General features: G+C 40.0%; 1 protein-coding gene across 1 annotated transcript; it reads right to left on the bottom strand.

Annotated features, from left to right (window-relative positions):
- Window positions 1-20,021: 20,021 nt before the first annotated feature.
- LOC147602698 (putative pectinesterase 53) lies at window positions 20,022-23,973 on the bottom strand. The gene is made up of 5 exons (XM_086797557.1): window positions 23,317-23,973; window positions 22,710-22,893; window positions 22,347-22,553; window positions 21,516-21,751; window positions 20,022-20,501 (listed from the first exon to the last, which is right to left on the bottom strand). Exons 1-5 carry the CDS (start codon window positions 23,751-23,753, stop codon window positions 20,351-20,353), a joined length of 1,215 nt encoding a protein of 404 aa, XP_086653683.1. The 5' UTR covers window positions 23,754-23,973; the 3' UTR covers window positions 20,022-20,350.
- Between the last annotated feature and the right edge of the window lie 955 nt (window positions 23,974-24,928).

Raw genomic sequence — 24,928 nt, 5'->3', positions numbered from 1 at the left:
AAATATACCCACACTTTCCTTGTGTGGTCTTCAATGAAAGTCACATAGTACCTGCAGCCTCCCATAGATATGGTCTTCGTAGGACCCCATACATCTGAATGCACAACATCTAGTGCATTTCTGCTCACATATCTGTTACGTGGAAACACATGCTTTGTTTGCTTCCCAAATTGGCATGCTTCACATATTTTCTGCATACCTTCCACTTTAAATTTTGGCAGCCCTGTCACAATTCCTTTTGTTTGCATAGACTTCAATCTCTGCACATTCACATGACCAATCCTTTTATGCCATATGTCTGTGTCTGCAACAACTCCTGAACCATTTGCAAACATTGCAGCACTCATTTCAGGCATGTCTACATCCAACGTAAACATTCTGCCCACTCTGTTGCCTTTTGCAACCAACCTGCACTTGTCTTTAAAATCTTCAACATAACATCCATCAGGGTTAAACCGAACCTGCAAACCCTGCTCAATCATCTGGCCAACTGAAACCAGATTCTTTGTTATGTTTGGTACATGAAGTACATCTGCAAGGTACTTCACTTTGCCATCCTGCATAGACAATGGCACATCTCCAACGTGGGCAATTGGATGAGCAGTGTCATCCCCTGTTTCCACAAAACCTGGTCTTTCCGGGTTTTTCATCTCCTTGAACCACTCCCCATGACTTGTCATGTGGTTCGAAGCGCCTGAATCCACATACCAAACATTATCTTTTTGTGCTGCATCAACATTTTCAGACATGGCATTCACGACATGCTGCATAACAAACAACCTCTCATTATCCTCATTATTTCTGCTTGAGGATGCATAGTTGTTTTGCTGCACTTTCCCATTTTGCATGTCAGCCTGCTTTTTATAACATTCTGCCTGCACATGTCCAGGCTTACCACAATAATAGCATTCACGTGCATCATTGTACTGCCTTTGCCAATTTCCACGGCCTCTTTGGCTCCCCCTGCCTCTGAATTTGCCTCTTCCACCTGCGTGTTGTTGTTCTTGTTGATTCTGGGACTGTTGTTGCTGCTGTTGCTGCTTGTCATAATTTTGATTACCTGTTCGGCCACCTCCTTGACCGCGTCCACGGCCTCCTCTACCTCGTCCTCTTCCTGAACTCGTGTAGAAGGCCTGTTGCTCCGAACTGTTTTTGCTTTGTGAAGACTGTTGGTCTTCACCCAAGTTCTTCTCTTCGATAATCAGCATAGACACCAAATCTGTAAAGTTGGGAATGTTTTCCCGAGTCTGAATAGACGTCTTAAACGCCTTGTATTGTGGCCCGAGACCACGTAGACAGACTTCCACCTTGTCATCATCATCTACTGACACACCAATAGATGCAAGGGATTCCACAATGCCCTTTATCTTCAACGCATAGTCATTCACAGACATGCTCTTTTTCTCCACAGTATGAAGTTCATTCTTCAACTGTATCTTACGTGCCTTGGTATTTGTTTCATAAAGCTTTACCAAGGTGTCCCACGCCTCCTTGGGGGACTTGGCATCCTGAATGTGCCCAATCATGGTGTCCTGTATACTAATGGAAAGCCAATACATTACTTTCCTAGCTCCTTGGTTCCAGTCTTTAAACTCTTTCACATCTGCAGCAGTCGGATTTATATCCGGTATCTCCGGTGCCTCTTCATGCTCACCTTCTATGTAGTCCCAATAACCTTTTCCCATCAGGAAATTCGTCAACCTGAACCTCCAAGCATGGAAGTTATTCTTATCCAGCTTCTTAGCCACAATCTGTGTTATGCCATCATTAGACATCTTGCCAAACACACAATTTTACCAGAACCTGCACTCTGGTTTTTTCTGCACAAATGCTGTATTTTCTGCACAGCGGTACTGCAGTACTCTCAAATGTCACAACCAGTGACTTCAATGCACATACATACACCCAATGGCAACTGTAGACCTCTTTGCAGCACCCACAGTGTCTGCACAGTCAATCTGTCTTCCTGCAGTTCTTAAAACAGAGTTCTGCAGAGAATCGATGACTTACCCGCAGTGCTCGAAATCGCCTGCTTTCTGAAAAACGGAGGTCCAGACGCGCCCGAAACGCGTTTTCGGCCCGAAAATAAAGTCCGTAGGACTCAGTCCGTAGGACTGCAGTCCGTAGGACTGTATAGTTGCCCTATAGCTTCACTCCCGCGAAGAAAGCTCCTCAATCGGAGATCGTTTGCCGGTGCCTCCCGTAGAGCTCCCGACAAGGGTGTAGTCACCAACACAATAGAGAAGAGTAGTTGTAGCTCTTACCCTCGTACCGCTTCTTGTGGTTCTCTTGCTTGCAGCTCAGCCCTTAGCACGAACCAGGCTCTGATACCATGAAAAGATGCAAGGGGGAAGAGAGCTTGAGCTCTTGCAAGCACACACACACACTCACAAAACCCTAATAGAGAACACACAAGGTGAGAGGCTGAAAATCTTCTTCTTCTCTACTCAACACTCAACACACCATATACGAGAATGAGAGTACACACAATATGAAAGGTACTCAACCAAATACATACACGGGTTCTCTATAGTGTGAACCCGACTAAATGAGCTGGCGCTATAACTATGCCAGTCTCTAGAGTGGCTGTCACACAGCCTGTCATCCCACTGGCCGCATATCACCCAAGATCTCACCAACCATGCCAGTGGTGTAAGTGCGGGGCCTATCCCCCAGGCGGGTCATCAGTGTCCACCACCTCACTAGAGCTCGATATCTCAACAATTTTGTGTGTCATGCATTACCTCTTCTTCATCCAATACATCTCCTCTTCTGCAAAATCATAGATTGATTTACCTTTTGTTGGGTAAACACCCTCTTGGCATCACCATAAGATGTATCCATAGGTTTGAATGGTACTTGTGGTGCTTTCCCATTCAATTGAGATGAACTAGCATGGAATGAAGCTGGTCCCATATCCTTCAAAAATGGTTTTCTGTCTGGTTCAGGGAGCCTTAATGTTTGAATCATGGGTAACCTTCAAGGAAGCCTCTTGCCTAGCTTGATTTACTTCCCTATTGATTTCAACATAGATTTCTTGGAAGGTTTACTTACTAATGCCATCTTGATATCCACCATTCCTCCCTTGACGATCTTGAGGTTGACTTATGGGTTGGGTTGTTAAACCACTCTGGTTAACATGACCTATCACGACGTGGCTACACCCCTTGTGCTTTATCATTTTGTAACCACGCAATGCTCTGATTGTATATGAGACATGGGATGACTGAGCTTACTTTTGTAACGCCGGTCATCATGAGGAATTGATGTACATAGAGCTAGAGAACTAGGAAGACTAGTTTTGGGCCCCCACTTGTAAATGGGTAGCCGAACATTGTAAATACGAGCTTATGTATATAAGACATTTTATGGAATATGAAAGGGGGCAATCCCATTTGTCTCACTTGAGTTTGATCTCTCTCTCTCTCTCTCTCTCTCTCTCTCTCTCTCTCTCTCTCTCATTGTTGTGAGCTTGTGGTTGCATGCTTACTTGTATTCTTGCTTACTTTTATGTTTGATTGTTGGTGTATGTGAGTAGGAATGGTAATGCTCTCCTTTCTCTCCTTCTCTACCTTCTCTTTGCTATCTACCATGTCCTTTTTGCATACTTGTGGCATGAGGTAGAGGTTGATCTCTCTATAGATTCTTCCCTCTTACTCTCTACCTAGCATTGGATCTCTTCTTGGGTGACATAAGGAGAGGTGGAGTGAGCCCCTAGCGGCTTCACATATCGAGGAGTTAACCCTCGTTTGTAAGATTCCTCCTCAGCCTGAATAATGAATAAGATTTTACTTCAATCCCTTGTAATCGTTCCCTGTTTCTGAATATAAGAAAATATTATTTTTTCTTGTTTTTGTTTAGAGAGAAGAAAATTTCTAGAGAGTGGTAATTCAATATTGAGATATTTTTTGATATAAAAATTCTACAAATATCAAAAATATGTTTCCCTGAAATAAAAATTCAAAATAAATTCTCCAAGGTGCATTAGGAATTGATTAAAAATGATTTAAAAGGCCTTAGCCTAAGGGTCAAGATTTTCAAAAAAATTTGGATTATGGTCCAATTAAGGTTCCTATGGGCCAATAGGCTTAATCCAAGTGTTGGGATGAGATAAATCCAATGAATAAAAGAAAATACCAAAAAAGAGTAAATGCTCACATAAGATGAAGAGTTGAATGAGTACAAAGTTTATTAATTAAAAATTATGAGATATTACTAAAAAATGAGATATTTTGGAGGAATGATGAATTTTTGACACCTTGGTAAGGAAGGGGAGACCCTTGAGGTAGGCGCCTCCTTCACATGTGTGGGAGCGTTTTTAATTAAAAAATATTAAGATATTTTTATCTCTCCTCTCTCCAGAATCAAACTAGATCAAAATGGGAGCTAAACTGGTCCAAATCTTGTCCAAATTCAACCAAACTGAAGCTGGAAAATTCTAGAATGTAGTTGGACTCAGTTAGTGGCCTCCCTCAACTATAAATAGACCCTCATTCTTTTGTATTCTCATTTGTGATCTAGACCATGCCAGTATTATATTAAAATAAGCATATTTTCTATTATCCCTTAAAAATCCTCTACATTTTGGAGAGATTGGAGCTTCTCTCTCTCTTCAACCAACCTTGGAGATTTCCTCTCAACACACTAACCAATTGATTGGTTGGGGGCTTCTTCTAGGATAGAGAAGCAAGTAAAATCAAGAGGTAAGATGTAATTTAATGTTTTCACTTCTCAACCCCTCTCAAGCTTGAGAAGTTTCAATTGGATTGTTTTTCAATGCAAATTAAGATTTCTAAAGAATTCTAATGATTAATCACAAAAAGTTTATATTTATGCTTAATTTAGGATGTTTTTATGTATATCTCTCTCTCCCCAAAAGAATGGTCATTCCTATGACCAATTCTCTATTCAAATGATGCTTCTCATTGATAAATTCTCAATTCAAAAATCAAACTCTATGCTAGTTAAGCTAGAGGTTAAAGAAATGGCTTGCTTGTATGCTAGTAAAATTATGATTTAATTCCATAAATTGGATCTAGGTCCAAATGTAGTTATTCTATCATAAGAGTACTACAAAGTCTTATTCTTTCCAAAAATATTAAAAATTATCAGTAAAGCAGCAGAAGCAGCAGAGCGGAGCTATGGCAAAATTTTTAGAAATTAATACATAAATCATTTTTAGGACTTCCTACCATATTCTAGGATTAGTCATCCTATGTTAAAAGAATGATTTTCATCACATCCATGGAAAATTAATTTTTAGTGTTTATGCATAAATAATTAATTAGAGAAAAAGAGAAATTTTTGGTAATTTTATTTTTATGCAAAAAGAGGAATTCCCATGATAATGGAGATCCATGTAATTAAATGGAAAAAGAGAAATTTTGATATATTAAAATAATGAATATTTTTCTTTAAAATTAAAGAGAAATTTTAGATAAATTTATTTTTATGCATGATAAAATTTAAATGATAAAAGAGGAATTCCCATGACATTTGAAATTCAATCATTTAAATGGTAAAAGTGGAATTCTTGGCATAATTGAATTAATGGATATTTTTATTTAAAATTAAAAAGAAATTTTAGATAAATTTATTTTTATGCTTGAGAAAATTTATATGATAAAAGAGGAATTCCCATGACATTTGGAATTCAATCATTTAAATGGTAAAAGTGGATTTCTTGGCATAATTGAATTAATGGATATTTTTACTTAAAATTAAAGAGGAATTTTAGATAAATTTATTTTATGATAAAAGAGGAATTCCCATGACAATTAGAATCCAATCATTAAATGAGAAAAAGAGGAATTCTATCATTTAAATGGTAAAAGTGGAATTCTTGGCATAATTGAATTAATGGATATTTTTATTTAAAATTAAAGAGAAATTTTAGATAAATTTATTTTTATGCTTGAGATAATTTAAATGATAAAAGACGAATTCCCATGACATTTGGAATTCAATCATTTAAATGGTAAAAGTGGAATTCTTAGCATAATTAAATTAATGGATATTTTTATTCAAAATTAAAGAGAAATTTTAGATAAATTTATTTTATGATAAAAGAGGAATTCCCATGACAATTGGAATCCAATCATTAAATGAGAAAAAGAGGAATTTTAAGCTTATTAAAAAAAAGGATATTTGTATTTAGTTAAAAGAAGAATTTTAATGGTATTTAAGTAGAGAAAGAATTGAATTAATTTTTGGTGACAAAAGAGAAATTTTCACCATAATTCCACGTAGAGAAGTAGGGTTGATAAATTAAGTGGTAGAAAGAATATCTTTAGATATTTTATGTGGTTAAATCACTAAATTGGTATTTATCCAAAATTAGATTAAATGGAAGAAGAGTATTTTCATTAAAATCTGATATTCTTATATAAAACCAATTCTTAATCTATTATAGTTAAGAAGGAATGAAATTCACAAAGTTGGAATTTTCTTACGGTTAAAAGTTCAGTAGATGTTTATCTGAAGAAAATCCTTGGAATCAAAGCTAGAACTAAACCGAATGATTTTGGTTAGACCACGACTATGAGAGGGACAGTTAGTAAACTACTTGTCCATCTCTCGATCTAAATCAAGCAAAAACCTCGTGGACCGATTCTAGTTATTAATACAAAGAATAGACTACCATTGAATTAGCTAGTTTTTCCTTGACCGAAACCACCAAGAATCTAGTTAGACAGTCAGTCAAATGATGGGTAGATTACCCTAATGAGGGATCAAAGATTCTCATTATGAAATTATGGATTAAGGAAAAAGGGCTTTGTGGAACCAATCTCAAACTGGGAATTTTACTTGCATAGAACCTCTGTTTTCTTTTAAAGGACTGTTTTACGCCAGAATGCTGGAGGAAGCATTTGGTATGTGTTTAAATTAAGAAGAGGCTCGTTACAACAGTTGGCGGGGAGTTGTCGAGGGACGTCGCTCGTGGCAAAGCCTGCCGAGGTCTTGACCAGCCTCGGTATGGTTAAAATGGTGCACTTCTGGTATAATGGGCTAGGACCGACGAAGCGATTCCTAAGTGGAGTGCTAGGATACCTAAGTAGGATCCTAGAGGGTTCTGACTAGGTGATGCACGGGCTCAGGGTTGCTAGGACACCCATGCGTGCATCGAGGAAGATTCGAATGGACTAAAAAGAATGACTTTTGTGAATCAAATTTTGATATTGGATCTCGTTGGTTGGCCAGCTGGTCTTCAACAACGGAGAGTCCAGATGACATATTTTATAATACAATGGACTTAGAATTTTAGAGGATGATGATCAGTAATATTATGATTTTTAGTGAAGGATTGTTTTAAAGACAATCGAATCTATTATAAATGGCAATTTCATATTGGGTATGTGCGTGGTATGCCTACCTTAATTTTTGCATGAAACGCTGGCTAGGGGATCTGGGAACTCTTTTCCTCGGTACCTGGGCAAAACACAACCAAGTCTTTATAAATTAATCCCACCAATACAGTGGTCGGGCGGTTAAGATAAGATTAGTTGCATTAGTTAGATTAAGTCCTGAAAAGATCCTTGTTCTATGGAAGGGAATCAGTGGCGGCTGTGCCTCGTTAAAGGAGAAAAAAAGTAGTGATTCTATGGACCAAGTGCAAGTCTCTTCTTTGATATGACCATGTGACTTCAGGTTCGGTCGGATCAGTTTGAATAGTTAAGACTTTGACTCGTTAGATTAATTCTCCCGTTTCGAAGATTTTCCCTAGAGGAATCGTCCGTGCTCTTTCGGGCGAGGGAAGTTTTTTCGGGCTCGATTTCGGAGGAATCGCCGGGCTAGTCTCTTGTTTGGATATCTGCAGGCGAGGCCCCGAGTGTGGATCCTTGCCCCCCACGTGAGAGGCTAATGCTACTTCTGTCGCCAGCGCCCTCCTTGGAGGGGGCAACGCGCAGAGGGGGCGGGGGTCTCACAGCTGGTATCAGAGCTTTGTTGAAAGCTAATAAGGAGAAATGAATTCCTATCAGAAAATTGTAATAAAAACCAGAAAAGCATTTACATATTGTATTTTCATTCCTTAAGCTTCATTAATGAAGATTTTTAATCAAAGAATTTGATTTTATAGATGAAAGTTTCACACTTATCTGGTGTTCCTGACCTCACCCAGTCGCAAGACATGACTACGTTTGCCTTCGAGCATCTCATCTCTTCCGCTACAACTTGAACGAGTCGAGCTAGACTCGTAGGCCATTTTGAGGATCTATATTTCCCTACCAGCGGAGAGACGATAGCACAAGTGGTTTGTAGGGCAGTATGTCCACGCCTCTTACAACCAGCGTGCGATGCTGAGGCAGAATCTCTCATTAAACATGATTTTGATGAGGTTGAAAGTGATACATGGTGTTATTTCATATCACCCGATGTCTCAAAATTTCAGACTTTCCTGCCATATCTACAGACTCCTTAGTCGTTTTATTCCTAAGGAGAAGATAGTAGCTCCCTTGGCAGTAAGGGAATATTTGATTCAGGGCATGTCTATAGCCCAATATCGTTGTCTTATGCGTCTCCTGAGGAGATTTTGACTTCAGGAGCCGAACTGTCTATGTACATATTGCAACTTTTATATAAATAAAGAAATGTTTAGTGGAAAAATTTCCTGTTATATAAATGATTGTTTATTGACAAATTGATAAAGAAAAATCTGTTACCGGACATATGTCATAGATCTCCAATAAGATCATTTATCTTGTTTATGAAATTATTTTCCGAACCTCTTAAGTCTTAGGATCTCATCATGGACGATATCAAAATAAAAATTTAATAATATATCATAATTGGCAGAATCATGAGGCGAGGGAACCGTGGCCGTCAGCCAGACCCTCTCACTGATGAAGAAGAGCTTGACCCTGACGTTCGCAAGGCTCTTCATAGAACTTAGCCAAGACCCTTCAAAGGTGAAGGGGAGAACTTGGGTGAGGCTATAGAGAAATGGGTCGAGGCTATAGAGAAATGGGTCGAGGCAATGGAGGAGTATTTTGATGTCACCGGATACAACGAGAGGAGCAAAATGGCTCTTGCTAGGCTGAAAATTGTGGAAACAACCAGGGTGGCATGGAGAAACCATTGTGACACCAACCATCTTGACAGGAATACCCTGTCTTAGAATGATCTTAAAGCCTATCTAAGGAAAAGATTTTGTCCCCCGGATTTTTAAAAACCAAGATGAATGAATTCTTAGAGCTAAATTAGGGGAGAAAAACCATTGAAGAATATCACCAGGCATTTGCTCTTCTCCTCAAGTATTCACCACCTTTAGATGAAGAGCAACTTATGGCCAGGTTCATTCAGGGAGGAATGAACGAACTCTTAGACACACTGGTCAAGAATGCCAAGCTAGTGTCCATGGCAGAAGCGTCAGAATGGCAAAGGACTTCGCCAAATCTTTCATCCCCCAAAAGTCTTGCCAAAGCCAGCTCCCTCATCCTTCAAGAGATTTCAGACATTGGGAAGTTCTTCCAACTTTCCGCCTCCAAAGAGACACCAAGGTCCCAACCAGAATCTGGAGATGGGAAGCTTCAGGAATGAAGGAAGACCTTTCCCTCGAAGTACTTTATCAAGAACTCCGGCTCTCTCAAGAATGCAAAGGGAAGAGCTTCGAAACGAGAATAAATGCTTTGGATGTCGGGTTTGGGCACCAGCTCAAGGATTGCCCATCTCCTTCTTTGGGCCAAGGAAACCGAGGTCCCAGAATTTAGAGACAGACTCCTTTGTATGAGTCCCCAATCAGGGTCCCCCGTGTCAAAATCAGGGCAACCCCAGAAGAGTGCTAGCTCAGCCTGCAGCCTCCATGCAAAGTAGTCTCTGAACTCCCTCCCAGAATTTGGGTAACCAAAGAGAGAGAGTTCCACCTCAGACTGCAGCAGCTAGAGCCGTCACTATAGCTGAGGAAGTGGAGGAAGAAAAAGGACAGATCTATGCCACAATATAGAGCATCAAGGGAATAACCGTCAATTTTCAGTCCTCTAGACTCCAGCAGAGTACCAGGGTAAGAAATTCAAGCTTTTGATTGATTCAGGCAGTACTCATTCTTTTATTTCCCCAGGATGTCTGCGTAATTTAGTTCTAAATAAAAAATCAAGAAAACATATGCAAGTGGAATTGGCCAGTGGAAAGATTCTTTTCACACACCTTGAGACATACCTTATTCAGTTTAGTCTAGATGGGAATGTAACAGAGTGCCAGTTTAGAGTCCTACCCTTAGGAGTCTATGATGGAATCCTTGGAATGGACTTGCTCCATAAAAATTAGGCTGACATTCATTTTCTCACAAAGGAACCATCTCTTTCCTTGACCTTCACGGGAAGAAAGTTCAAGGAACTGGAATTTCCAGATCCCCAGTGCTGCAATTAGTCAAGGCTTCTAAATTGTTAAAAGGGCTTAGAAAGAGGCAAGTTGTTTATGTCGTTAAGATGAATCCAATAGACATAAAATGCAAGGCCGAAGAACTAGAGTGGTTAAGTGAGTATGCAAATGTGTTCCCTGAAGAGCTGACTGAGATGCCTCCATCTTGCGTGAAGTAGATCATGAGATCGAGTTAACCCCCGGAGCTCAGCCAGTAGCCCAACATGCATACAAAATGCCAGTCCCTGAAGCCATAGAACTTAAGGAGTAGTTAAGATAACTATTAGAGCAGGGATTTGTCAGACCCAGTGTCTCACCTTGGGGAGACTCTGTATTGAGTACACAGGATTGAATCAATTAACAATTGAAAATAAGTATCCTATCCCTAGGATTGATGAACTTCTAGATTGGTTAAGTGGGACCCAAATGTTCACAAAGATAGATCTCAAATCCGGGTACTACCAGATTAGAATCAAGGAGAAGGACATCCCAAAGACAGATTCAATACTCGCTATGGGTATTATGAGTTCACAGTCATGCCGTTTGGATTGACTAATGCCTCGGCGGCGATGTTTAATCGTCTTATGCAGGATATTCTCAGAGAATACTTGGATGATTTTGTTATTGTCTTCTTTGATGATATCTTGGTATACTCAAAGAATGCTGCACATCATTAAGATCATGTGCGCAAGGTCTTGGAAATCCCAAGGAAAAACCAACTCTTTGCAGAAAAGAGCAAGTGTTCTTTCTCTGTTGACCATGTGGAACACTTGGGATTCATAGTGTCAAAAGATGGGATTTCTCCTGACCTCGTAAAGATCCAAGCAGTCGTAGAATGGCCGAAACCCAAGATAGTAAAGGAAGTCAGAGGATTCCTAGGATTAATCGGATAGTATAGGATCTTTATACCTAGGTATGCTTAGATAGCATCCCCTTTAACTGACCTTCTCAAGAAGAGTACCCTTTTTCAGTGGACTGCAATGTGTCAGAGTGCCTTTGATAAACTGAAGATAGCCTTAGTAACCAACCTTGTCCTTAAGTTGCTAAATTTTACCAAACCCTTTGAGGTAGTTACTCATGCCAATGGGTTTGCCTTAGGCGGTGCTCTTATGCAGGAGGTCATGCAGTGGCCTATGAATCCAGAAAACTCAGAACACATGAGAGAAATTATGCCGTCCATGACTTGGAGTTACTCTCAGTAGTTTATACTCTAAAGTTATGGAGATATTATCTTTTGGGATAGAGGTTCACCTTGATGATAGATCATCAAAGTTTGAAGTGGATCTTCACCCAAAGGGATCGCAACATGCGTCAAAGGAGATGGATGCAGACCCTGCAAGAATTGGATTTTGAAATTAAGTATCGACTGGGGAAAGAAAATGTGGCGGCAGATGGGCTCAGCAAAAAAGCCTCCTTGCTTGTAATTACAGTGGTGTCAAATCCATTGATCAGTGAAGCAAAGGAGAAAATCATGCAGGACAAATTCTTTGCCCCTATTGCTACCCTTCTGATGTAGAAAAGCAAGACTCCTCAGGAAATGAGTCGAGTTCTTGGATACAAATTGGATGAAGGATGCATGTATTATAATAATCAGCTATGTATTCCCAATGATGAGGGAATAAAGGGAAGAATTCTGAGAGAAGCCCATGATAGCTTGATAGATGGACATCCAGGGTTTATAAAAACCTATATGTCTGTGAAGAAAAGCTTCTTCTGGCCAGGACTCAAAAAGGATGTACTTGATCATGTGCGAAAATGCTTAATGTGTTAGAGAGTCAAGGCAGAGAGAGTCAAGATGCCAGGGAAACTCTAGTCTCTAGACATTCCTCGGATGAAGTGGGAATGTATCAGTATGGACTTTGTCACACTGGATTACCTTCAGTGTAATCAGGTTACAACTCCATTTTTGTAGTAGTGACAGACTAACCAAAGTTGCCCATCTGCAGTGAAAGAAACATACACTACAGTGGATGTTGCTAGAGTTTTGCTTAAAGAGATCTTCAGATTGCATGGCTTACCCAAGAGGATAGTAAGTGACAGAGATCCCAAATTCACATCAAAATTCTAGACTGCATTCTTCAAAGTAATAGGAACTTTCTTGGATCTCAGCATAGCCTATCACCTCGAAATAGATGGCCAGACTGAAAGAGTGAACCAGGTAATAGAAGATATCCTTTGGTCATGCTGTGGTGGCAGGGAACCCAAGAAGTGGTTAAGCCATTTGCATTTGGTTGAATTTGCTTACAATGTTTCTTATCATTGAAGCATTGGGATGAGTCCTTTCAAAGCTTTGTATGGACAAGATTGCCTTACACCATTGACTTGGTCTTGACCCATTGATCAGAGTCGAGATGTCCAGACAAATGCTTGATGACATGGACTAGCAAATGCAATCAATCCGTAAAGATATAAAGGCAACCCAAGATAGGCAAAAGCAGTATGCAGATAAAACGAGTAGCCAAAAGCATAGGCATAGAGGATCCTCAAGAAATAGCCCAATCACTCCTCGGAGCACACTCTGCCCAATATTATGAATACAATACAGTTTTTACAAACTTATTTTCATCAAGTATATCATTGTTTTTTCTAGTTTGTACCATTAATTTTTTTGTAAATGCAACAGAAATGACCCTGGGAGCCTGGGGGAGCAGTGCCAGAACAGTGCGAATTTTGAGCCTGCACCGCTGCTGTAGAGCCTAAATTTGCACTGTTTTGGCATAGCTTTCCCAACCCTTCAGGAGCAATTCTGATGCATTCGATGAAAAATAATGTATTTTTACACATGATTAAAGGTGTTTTTATCTTGTAAATTACTGTTTTTCATAATCAATGTACTCAACTTCATTTATAAATGCATCAGAAATGATCTTGAGTGGCTGGGGGAGCAGTGCCAGAACAGTGCAAATTTTGAGCATGCAATGCATCAGAAATGATCTTGAGTGGCTAGGGAAGAAGTGCCAGAACAGCTTGCACCGCGGTTGTAGAGCCTGAATTCGCACTGTTCTGGCATAGCTTCCTCAATCCTCCAGGAGCAATTTTGATGCATTGGATGATAAACAATGTATTTTTACATATGATTAAAGGTGTTTTTATTTTTTAAACTACTGTTTCTCACAATTAGTGTACTCAACTTCATTATAAATGCATTAGAAATGATCCTGAGTGGGTAGGGGAGAAGTGCCAGAACACTGCAGATTTTTAGCCTACATCGCTTGCAGCAGAGACCAATTTTGCACTGTTCTGGCATAGCGTCCTTAGTCCTCCAGGAGCATTTCTGATGCCTTGGGTGATAAACTGGCACATTATAGACACTCCATGTTAAACAAACATGATGATACCGAGACATTGTAAGAGAAACTTAAAATTTTAATTATCAGAAGGTTACAAATAAAAGCCATATAGGCTTGTTTACAAAGGGGGGGTTTGAAACAAAAGAGTTGCTTCAAAAAGAAGGTTAACATCTAAGATCTCTAGATCGTGTCTCGCTCGCCTTGAATACGCTAAGCTAGTTGCATGTCCTTGGCAAAAATGGTAATCCTCTTTGCATGTATTGAAAGGAGGTTGGTGTCTTCAAAAAGCCCAACAAGGTAAGCCTCGGAGGCTTCTTGCAACGCTTCAAGGGTAATCCCTTGCACACGGAACTCTGTTCTATATTGTTGGAGAATCTCCTCCACTTTGCAAGCGAAAGGGGCTCTTCTTATCAGCAACTCAGTGTTCCTCTGATAAAACTTGATTTCTTGTAGAGCCCTAGGCGCATCCTTCTTCTAGGTTAAAACACCAGTTTATTTTTTTATTGTACAACTTACCATATAGTGTGTCACTTTACTCTCTCCCCAAGCACCTAGGACACTTTTGGTGAATTCTACGATATGTTGTTGGAATGATGCTCGTTCTTGGGCAGTTGTGCTACTTTGATTCATAATGCGAACCATGTTATTGAAATTTATCCAAAGTTGTTTGCGCATATTTACAAGAGCTGGCATTGGACAATCTACATTTGTGGTGATTGCACGCATGTCTCTCCAGAGTCCCCAAGTCTTCTTTGAATTCTCTATGTTTGCTGGCTTCTCCAAAAATCTCCTTGCCTTTGCTCCAGTCATGGAGACCTTTTGAGCAACCTCATATGACATACTAGAAGCCTGCTTATTCACTTCAATTTTCACGTTTCTGCCATGGCAGCTCAGAGAATTCAAAAGATGCTCTAATTTACCAAAGACTGTAACTTTCCTCTCTTGTGTAGGCATTGTGGTGAATGCATGATTGATATGGCACTTAAGCAATTGATCAAAGATTCTCATGAATCCTGTTTGATTCTCCTAACAAAATAGGAGTCATGACACCTTCCACCCATCTTGCATTTGGTTGTTCCTCATCTTCATCACTCATTTGTTGACTCGATTGGATCTATTGCATCTTCCTATTGCTTCTTCCCTTTCTTGGGACCTTTCGAGGCATCCTTCCCAATAGAACCAACCTTCTGCATACCTTTTCCATTTGTCTTTTTCTGCCTAGGAATATCAATCTGAGCATTGCAGTATTATGGACAAGGCCATCTTGATGTCGCGCCTTGAGCACAACCCATCATGCATTTAATTGTCTTCAAATCTCCCCCAAGATGCCAATCCACCTTGAACTTTCCTATGTTTTCTACATCTAAAAGTTGACCATCAATTTGCTTTTTGATTACATCTGTTATCCAAGGAGTCCTTTTAAACATCCATGTCAATACCTCATGTGTCTCCTTCGGTACCTCGAATAATGCACCAAGCCACCAGACCTCTTTCTTAGATTGCACACTAAAACTTGGTTTAGTTGTCTTTTCCCATGCACATATCATGGCCTCATTCATGAGCGTAATGCTCATACGTTCCAGCTTCCGACCTTTCACAATTTGGCACTCATCTAGCTTGAGCACAAATGAAAGTGTGCTCCCCAAAACTGCAAATAAACGGTAATTTACAATATTCAAAACAAAATAGTCGTCTTCATTTTCTATTAAAAAACATGAATAGTAGCAATTGCAAGTTCTCACCTTCTGTGAAAGACCATAGAACTTCACCATAGCTTGTTGTAGTCTCTCACTATGAACAAAGATGTTATTGTAAACATCATAGTGAAATTCTATACTTGTTGTCTTGATTTTCTTTTTGCTTGACCCTGTGTCTAATGTTAGTTTGTCCTCAACGTGATAAAACTGTCCATAGCTCGCTGCACATCATCATTATTGATATGCTTGACATTTTGAATCACCTTGAGTGTAGGAAATAAAGTGCCAGTGATTCCTTGTCTTAGAAATGCATCTTTTACAACCCGACCGGATTGCTTGTTGGTACCCTTTCATGCTGATTCCAGCCGCATCACAAGCATGTTGAATTAATGAAGAATCGATGGAGGTGGTAATCTCGCTCACCACATTGCTGACAATAGCTTGGCGTATTTTAGGAGGATGAGGGTCAGTAATAATTGAGAGAATATCCTTGGTATTCAGAATGGATATGACCAAATCCTTCCATCCCTCTTCGTTAGAACCACACACCTCTTGCAGAAAATTCCTAGTAGAACACAAATCATGACTATTTTGTTTGCTGCATAATGAAAGTTTATGTTGCTTACTTTGTTGTACGAATCCTTTTCTTCAATTCTCCACCTTTAAATGCAAGAGATTCTATACCAGCCAATGTCTTTTTGCATTCACGAGCACCATTTGGCGTTGCTTTGAGTCGTTCCTCTAGTCTTTGAATGTTTGCATCCTTCTCCACATTCTCTGCGAGGATCTCTTTCATTTTATCTGATGATGTTTTAAGTCCTTCTTGACATTGTAAAAGGCTGAATTGTGATGCTTGCGATTGAGATTGGAGAATATGGGTTTGCTAAGCTCCACTTGTAGTCAATCTTCTGCAGTATCCTGACAAGCCAAGACTCTCCTTCACCAACAAATTGCATAAAAGATGATAAATCACGGAAAGGAGGGTTTGCTCTTAATGGAGGGTCAAGCCCATCAACTCAAAGATCTACATTTTTCTCCTTAGCGCTATCCTACGAGCTTGGACAAATTGTGCATCAGTAGGACGGGTTTTTTTGGAGCTGCCATACTCTTCAGGTTTATGAATCTGTAAATCAACCTTTCGTTTTCTAGCTTCACAAGGGGCTACACACAGAGCTTGCAAAGGCTCCATAGCTAAGTAGAGGAAGAAGCTAAAGCAGAGAGATCCTTAGAGGGAGAGAGGAAGAGAGAGAGAGAGAGAGAGAGAGAGAGAGAGTGAGTGAGAGAGACTGTTAAAACTTTACTGTTGGAGGTTTAACACAAATCCGTTTTTCTAAGTATAAAATGATATTTTTGATATACAAATATACTAACATGGAGTTTTTCATCAATAAATTACATTTATGAGAAAAATTAAAAAATAATAATTTTTGGGGTCCCCACAATTTTGGGATCTTATGGATGTAGTGGTTCCTGACAGTTAGTTATGTTTATGGGGTTGTGGGGACATGACAATTAGTTATGGATGTATTGGTTCCTGACAGTTAGTTATGTTTATGGGGTTGTGGGGACATGACAGTTAGTTATGGATGTATTGGCTCCTGACAGGCTTCTGACGTGACCCTTGAATTACAAGCTTTTTGGAGGGAAAATTTTATTTTCATCATACATATTGGTTGGGTGGTATTATTTCCACCTCAAAATGTAAAAAATTAAAAATTAAAAATTTTCACTTTTTAGAGCCCACCTAAATACGAGAATGTTTTGCTGATGTGGAAGGGAGATATGGTGGGAGTTAATGAGAAAGGAGATTTCAAACTGACAAGAAAGATTCAATTTGTAGAGAGTGAAGATAAAAAATTCATACATATTGGTTGGGTGGTGTTTTTTCCACCTCAAAATGTAAAAAAATAAAAAATGTTCACTTTTTGGAGCCCACCTAAATACGAGAATGTTTTGCTGATGTGGAAGGGAGAAATGGTGGGAGTTAATGAGAAAGGATATTTCAAAGTGACAAGAAAGATTCAATTTGTAGAGAGTGAAGATAAAAAATTCAAAAAGTAAGTATGAGAAAAGTCAAAAAGTAAGAGAGAGAGTATGAGAATATTCCCTTTAAAAAGTGAAACTAGGGGGGTATGGCTGATGTGGCAAGGCAAAAAATAGGGGTCATCATAGCCTTTGTCTCCCTTAAGCCCAGCTTTTTTAGCTCTAATCCCTTAAAATTAGGAATCCTAAGGAGGCCCTTTTTGGGTCCAAAAAATTCCTAATGGAGTTCTAGCAAGAGCCAAATGGGATCTTTATTTCTTACAGAAAGCATTCATAGAGACATCATGAAGGCATTTGTCATGGCTAAGTACATTAGTGGTTGAATCCATGGAGGTTGATGTAAAGATATCTATGTGGAAGATTCCTAGACACCACCTGCAGATATGAAGAAGTATAAGAAGTTGGTGAAGATTTTGATCTTAATATGTAATACACGCCCTGACATCAGCTTTTGTAGTTGGTGTCCTTTTAGCAAGTTCTCAAATTAGCCTCAAGAGAACCACTAGAAGAGTGGGATGCATGTATTAAAGTATATCAAAGATATAATTGGTGATGGCATCACTTACACATCAAGCATATTAGCCTCAAGAGAACCACTAGAAGAGTTCTCAAATTAGCCTCAAGAGAACCACTAGAAGAGTGGGATGCATGTATTAAAGAGAACCACTAGAAGAGTGGGATGCATGTATTAAAGTATATCAAAGATATAATTGGTGATGGCATCACTTACACATCAAGCATATTGGATGCATACATGCATATTGGAGAGATCCTCTAGAGTTATTGGGAGGGATCCTGAGGAGCATTGACATCGACATATCTACATTGACCTTCACAACAACTATTGAGATGATAGAGGGTGTTGGATTTATTGCAAAATCTATGCGATGCACCTCATAGATCTGATACCCTTATGATAAATATCTAGATCCGCGTAGAAGGAGTGCCTAGGAGAGCATCTCCATACAACCAATGGAGAGCTGGAGAGCCTTGTCTTTTTAAGGAGCATTTCTTCTACCGATCTGATACCCTTATGATAAATATCTAGATCCGCGTAGAAGGAGTGCCTAGGAGAGCATCTCCATACAACCAATGGAGAGCTGGAGAGCCTTGTCTTTTTAAGGAGCATCTCCATACGGTTGCTTGACGGAGAGATAGAATAGTCAAAAGAACTGAGCTTAAGCATGATAAGCTTTGTGAATGAACCCTTCTACAACCATGACAATAGGACTCTTCAAAGATCAATTGCTAACGGAGCGGCATTGTTGACCTTGATACCATAAAAGTATTACAAAGTACTTTATGCAATTAAAAGAGACAACATATACAAGTTGGTGCCACTTGTTGGTGGATGTGTTCAAGCCTTTACATTTGTGACATTTGACTATAAGGTCGTGATCCTTGAATATTGACACAATAATTTAATTTATTTCTATTATGTCACTATGAGTGACAACAATGAGATTAAAATTAAGAAGGTCTAAAATTTGGCGGTTGCAGTGTGGGTTTCCAAGCCATTTTAACCTTGAAAAGAAAGCCACAATAAATTTCGGGTTTGACAAAAAGCCACCTCATTACTTGCCCCTTTATCACCATTGTACCAAGTCAGTGGGGAGATTGGATTTTAGGGAGATGGGCAGCTAGTGATGGAGCTTCTGATTTAATCTTCAACATAATCAGGTTGTGTTGTCTATGGGAGATATGGAAAAGCAGACACTATATAGTCTTTCAAAAAGAAACCAATCTAGGGTTTGATGAGGGTTTGATGTGACAGAGTTTGATCTGCACAAATGTATATACATGTGTTGGTCTGTATACTATGCGAATAAGCTAAATAACGATGAGATAGTACAGATAATTCAAGCATTGCAAGTTGGCATAGCTTGACCCCTATATCTCCTTGGGTGACTTTCATGCATATACTAGGTAAAACCTAACAGGCTCTCCTTATGTTTTAGGGATTTATAGGCCTAGATCTGAAGTGTAAAGCTGTGAAGTTTGGGCCAAAGACCAAAAGGTGGCACCCCAAAGAGAAGAAAATTGTATACACTTATGTGGCCTTCATTGAGAACCCTGTTGGAACCAGACTAGTGGTTAAAATATGGACCAATAAAGGGGAAGTCTTGGAGAAACAGTCTCCCAAAGGTTGCACAACTGAAGCTATGATTGAGGCTTGCATTCAGCTGGGATACCAGATTTCCTAGGGGCAGTCTTCCTTTGTGTTAGAAGATGATAGGTGGACTTTAATATGAAATTTGTCAACATGGAGATGCAGAATTTGAAGAGTTTTTTGGAGTTGGGTCTGAATGTAAAGATGTAAAGCTGTTTTCGGAAATAAATATATATATATCAAAATTGTTTCCAAAAAAAGCCACCTCATTATTGGGTTGGGCAAGGAACTATATTGTAGGCCTTCCGTCGCATTGAAGTCCAAGTTAAGGCAGGGTTGCAAATTTCAGCCTTAATTTAACGTGCTACCAGAGTGGAGTCGACTCGAACCCGCTACCCCACTTTGCGTGCGTAGTATAGCCGAGGAGGCGCCTATTTAATTTTCGCTGTTCAATTTTTTAAGTGGAAAAATATTAGTATTTGGTTTCAACCATATTCAAACAAAACTTATTGAAGAAATTAAGTACTGGCTCATGGTGCTCTAATTTGATTGTTGTGTATAACATGAATAACAAAAGTAATTACCATCTCAAAAGCATGGTTTTATTGATTTCCATGCAACAATCGCCATTACAATGCTCGTATAATGCTTGCATAGATCAGGGAGCAAGTGCTCTTATTCTTCCATAGGATTATCCATGAATATAATACTAATTGGCCCAGCACACTAAAATATTGAGTTCACAAAACAGTTATTGGAAATGGCAAGTTGATTCTGGGTGCAGGACTGAAATACACCATTTCTGAATATATAAAAACGTGCTCTGTCTTTGTTTGCCTCAGCTGCAGTCCATCGGTTTATGTTTGAGTGAGCCATATCTCACCGTTGATAAAACCAGTGTGAAGGAAAGGCTGAGCTTGTTTGGCGGTCAATACCCTTGACCAAGAAACCCGCCCAATTCTGTTAGCTCCAGGTCCAAAGCACTTGTACTCGGCATAGAACACCGTCCTGCTCACACCACGTTAATTTTATTAGATGAACAGTTTATCATATTTGCAAGTTATAATAATGAAGTGGAGTACACTGTATGAATTAATGACTCATGTTCCCAATACTCTTCACACCTTTGTAAGCCGGTTGGTGATGCAAGAAATGTTATGTGTCAAGATGAATATAGCTAATGGGGGTCTTTACACATGTTCAGTACTCTGCCTCTTACTTTTCACGCTGCGAAAGAATTAAATATAATGGTCCTTCCATCTTCTTGATCCAAGGACTCTCTCAACCGTGTCCATGAGCTGCGTTGTTTTATAACAGTACGCCCCTAACACATTTACACTTTACCTAATTGGGAACAAAAGGAAAAACATGTGTGTGCGCGCCTACCTTGATCATGTCAGGTGATAATCAAAATGCAAGGTGTAAACAAAGTGACCGTTTCTGAGTGTCTTGGTCGTTAATATATGAGAAGGCCAAAATGTTGTACTAGTGCATCTATCTGCACTAGCCCTAGACTATATACTGAAGAGTTTTCCCCGTGAGTATGCTTTTCCATTTTCTGTGTTTGCTTATCATGCACCATTTTGGTTACTGATACGTGGTAGTGTTTAACCTTTGCATGCAACAAGTAATAAAATTTGGACTCGTCTTGTTTAGGTGGTTTGGTATTCTTAACACTAGACGACTTACATCCTCTTTTTTCCTTTATGGGATTAAGTACAAAGTTGGTTGATACTTGCCTTTCTATTAGTAGATAAGGCGTACACTCTTATATGATGCAGCGTCACCTTACTTTGCACCCCCCCCCCCTCTTTTTGGCATTTTTTTCTTTTCTGTAGTTCATACATGGGGAGGTAATTAATTATATATCTCCCCTTGTTGGGATGGTTGATGCAACTAGTTTCACTTGTGAATAATTATAACAATAACACATGGGTTCTTCCATGGAGGTAGCACAATTAATTGCTTGCTTGCATGCATGCATGCTGGGGTGGGTGATCTCAGAACTAGTCTGGTACTTACTTTTGTCTGTTGGAGTCGCCCCAGTCGAACCATCCTTGGGGAAGGATGATGTCATCGAAGTAGGTCATGGAGAAGACGACACGCGATGCGGGGCCCCATGCGCGACCCAGGTAGATGGAGCCAGACCCCGTCACCACGCACTTCACGAAAGAGAAGCCCGTGTCTTCCGACGTGCTCATCCGCTTCTGCGCCGTTAGAGACCCAATCGGATTCGCAATCGAATGAAGCCGGCATTGCTGTTATACGTAGAAGTACAATTCAAGCAATATTATTACAAAACTACTCCACACCGCTTAATCAGATGAACGTCTGCATGATGAAGATGCAGCTCCTTACCAGAAACCCAATTCTTAATACTGGATGATGATGCATTATTATTACGATTAGACGTTTCGATACACATAAAGTATTCAAATGATCGTTCTAACTCGAATAAGTCTTGGTGAAGCTGACTTATCGTGCAGTATTAGTTGCCACACAGACGAAATAGTGATCCTAGTGCATCTATATCTATATATATTAAAACTATTAGTTGCCACACGTTATCAGATGCAATAGTCCTAGTGCACCTAGATACATTAAAACTGTATCATGGCGATGCACAATTTTATTGTGAAGCAGTGATGAACGTCAATTGAAACGACCCTTTAATATAGAACGTAATGCTACGTGTACTTATAACATTCTCATGATTTAAGGATTTGTGATCATTATAATCTGCAAGTATATTTATCATCCTGTGATCATCCATGAGTCGCTCTGGAGCCCATTGGTTGATTTGACATACATAATATTGCAGTGAGTGTTTGATAATAAGATGATGATACGTACCAGGTAGAAAGAACGGCCATTCCCGAAGATGAAATCGATGGAGCCCTCAATATAGCAGCGGTAGAAGTAGTGGCGTCCTTTGTGGTCGTATAGGGTGTCCTGCGCACCGTAGATGTTGACGTTGAAGAAGGCCTCGAAATCCCCGCTCACGCGCAGCGCCACCGCTTGCCTCCCTACAGCCCCACCGGGAGGAGGGGGTGCAGTGTTCTGCAAAATAAATCGTCTGTAAGTTGAGCTTAATTATTGTTGAGAGGAACAAGACATTAATTATATATATGGTCCAATACAAAGAAATGTAGACGCTGACGATCATGATTAAGGTTTATCCACGACGCAGGCTGCCCGACTAGCTAGGGTTGTTACCCTGAAGGAGATGTCTTTGGCTGTGAAGTGATCCCCATTGATGGCAACGGATGCGGAGCCGAAGGTGCTTAACTGCTTGCCGTCGGGTCCCTTGGTGGATGCCGTGTCACCCCATTGGATCTCTGTGAGCCTCGGGCCAGCTCCTTGGAATGTGATCCAAGGTGCGTCCACCTTCACCTTCTCTCTGCACACAATTTCACACATTTCCATATTTATTTAGGCATTTTAATCGACCCCAAGGAGGTAGAACCTATAGAGACGAGACTATGTATTAAGATAATAAGATCCAAATAGATTTTTAAAGATTCTATAAACAATTTTGTATTCATTTCCATTGTCATCTAGTGATGGTAGATCCGGGTTAGATTGTCACTAAAATGAGGGAGACTTGCCTATTTTAGGCGTTCATTCACGAATAAGAAATGAGTTAATATTTTAAATCGACTCATTGGAATCCTTCTGACAATTGGATCTGATTTCTAATGGGGCAATAACTATTGATATTAATAATCTGGGGAAGGATTTATCACTATAATGTATGTATGGATGTATTCTATAGAGCGTACACGTCACACATATACAAATGCATTGTATATAATTCACTCACTTGTAGATTCCTTCCTTGATGTAGATGATGACACGCTTTTTGTTGGTCTTGGGGATGCTATTCACAGCAGCTTGGACGGTTTTGAAGTTGCCGGATCCATCCTTGGCCACAACTATTTTGGCAGGGGTGCTCGCAGCAGCAGCAGCACTGATCATAGTTACAATATCAATATCCTCTTCCTCTAAAGCATGGCGGCCATGCGCCTGCTTATGATGAGTTTTGTGTTTGGGGTGGGATTTCTTCTTCCCATTCATATTGTACTCTCCTGGCTGAACGTCATAAGGACTCGAGCTTTTGTACACGTTGTCCAGCCATGCGTCGTAGCTATCATCCACCTCTCCTTCGACTGCTGATACCACTCTTGTATCCAGAGGATTCAATTCCAACAACACCAGTACTATGCTTACTAGCTGGAGAAAGCTGGCTAAGGACCTCATCTTCGGAAAGAAACCTCAGTCTAGTTGGGTGACCACGCTGTAATGGTGGATACGTTCTCCGACTCCAGCAATACAATTACTATATCTCTCACACACCCCCCAATGGAATTTCTTAAAACTCCACTATAGCATGATTAGCCGCCATGAAGGCTAACCCACACCCTTTAATTGCAGCTTGAAGCTCCTCCTCCTCTTGCAGCAGGCTTCGGTATGAAGGCCTCTCTCCTTGAGAGAGATCCCACATATATATATATATATACACATATGCAAGCTATAGCTATTATCATGGGATGTGCTTATTCGCATGCACTAATAATATACCTGACACTCACAAAAGTCCACGGTTGGGGGGGAGACACACGGTCTGATCTCTTCCTAAGCGAGAGCTACATACATACATCAGCTAAGGAAGGACACACACACCACTATAATATTACAGCTAGCATGAGTGTTATAATCGCTGATCGCGAGTGGCTCAACACGAAACCCGAAGCTGCGGCACGAAGCTAGCAAAGAATATATTTATATTGGAGGAGTTATTGATAAAGGGGGGGGGGGGGGGGGGGGGCAAATCAAAATCAATAGTAAAATGGAATGTTGTTATATATCAACTGTAGCAGTCATAGTTGTATAAGAAATTAATCAATCACAGAGTCAGCCGGATCAAGATATTTCCAGTAGTCGGTGGAGGGGGGTGGGTTGTGAATAATCTACTGGCGTCGTCCAACATGAGCGGGGGTTAACTTTTTCCCCCGAGAGCTCGAGCCAGCTGGCCATATATAGAGCGCGCTGCTGGTGCGGGGTTGCCTGCTGCACGTAGGACGTGCGGGTGACGTGGTCGTCGCCTCTTTTGATTCTTGAGCAGTAATGTAGCGTAATTTGCATACACGTCGTCGTAGTACTGGTTTCATATCTCATTAGATAATCCTAATCAAGGAGACCGTTCAAAGTCGTCAACGTTACACATCAGGTGGTATACAATAGAATTGGGCCATATCCTTTTTCGTCCAAGCTGGCTATCGAGCATCCTTACTAAATACAAGAGTTTCACAATTTTAATCGTAGGATCACGAAGGTAAAACTTATTATTATGTTTTGATTAACGTCGTGGTGGTGGTCACGTGTGGTGGTTTGATTAAAATTATGTAAGGAATTCAACAAGGAGAGCCTTTTAT

This window comes from Cibotium barometz, chromosome 66 (assembly GCF_041138505.1).
Source record: "Cibotium barometz isolate CiBa-2024 chromosome 66, ASM4113850v1, whole genome shotgun sequence".
Taxonomy (NCBI): domain Eukaryota; kingdom Viridiplantae; phylum Streptophyta; class Polypodiopsida; order Cyatheales; family Cibotiaceae; genus Cibotium; species Cibotium barometz.
Note: the sequence above shows the minus strand (reverse complement) of the source record. Positions and strands in the feature narration are given on the sequence as shown.

Bases quoted from the DNA above. Each gene is read 5' to 3' on its own strand.
- LOC147602698 (XM_086797557.1), bottom strand. From the start codon at position 23,753: ATGAGGTCCTTAGCCAGCTTTCTCCAGCTAGTAAGCATAGTACTGGTG. The intron at 22,894-23,316 runs GTGAGTGAATTA...AATTGTGTGCAG, and splicing joins ATCAAGGAAGGAATCTACAA to AGAGAAGGTGAAGGTGGACG. The intron at 21,752-22,346 runs GTACGTATCATC...TACGTATAACAG, and splicing joins ATGGCCGTTCTTTCTACCTG to CAATGCCGGCTTCATTCGAT.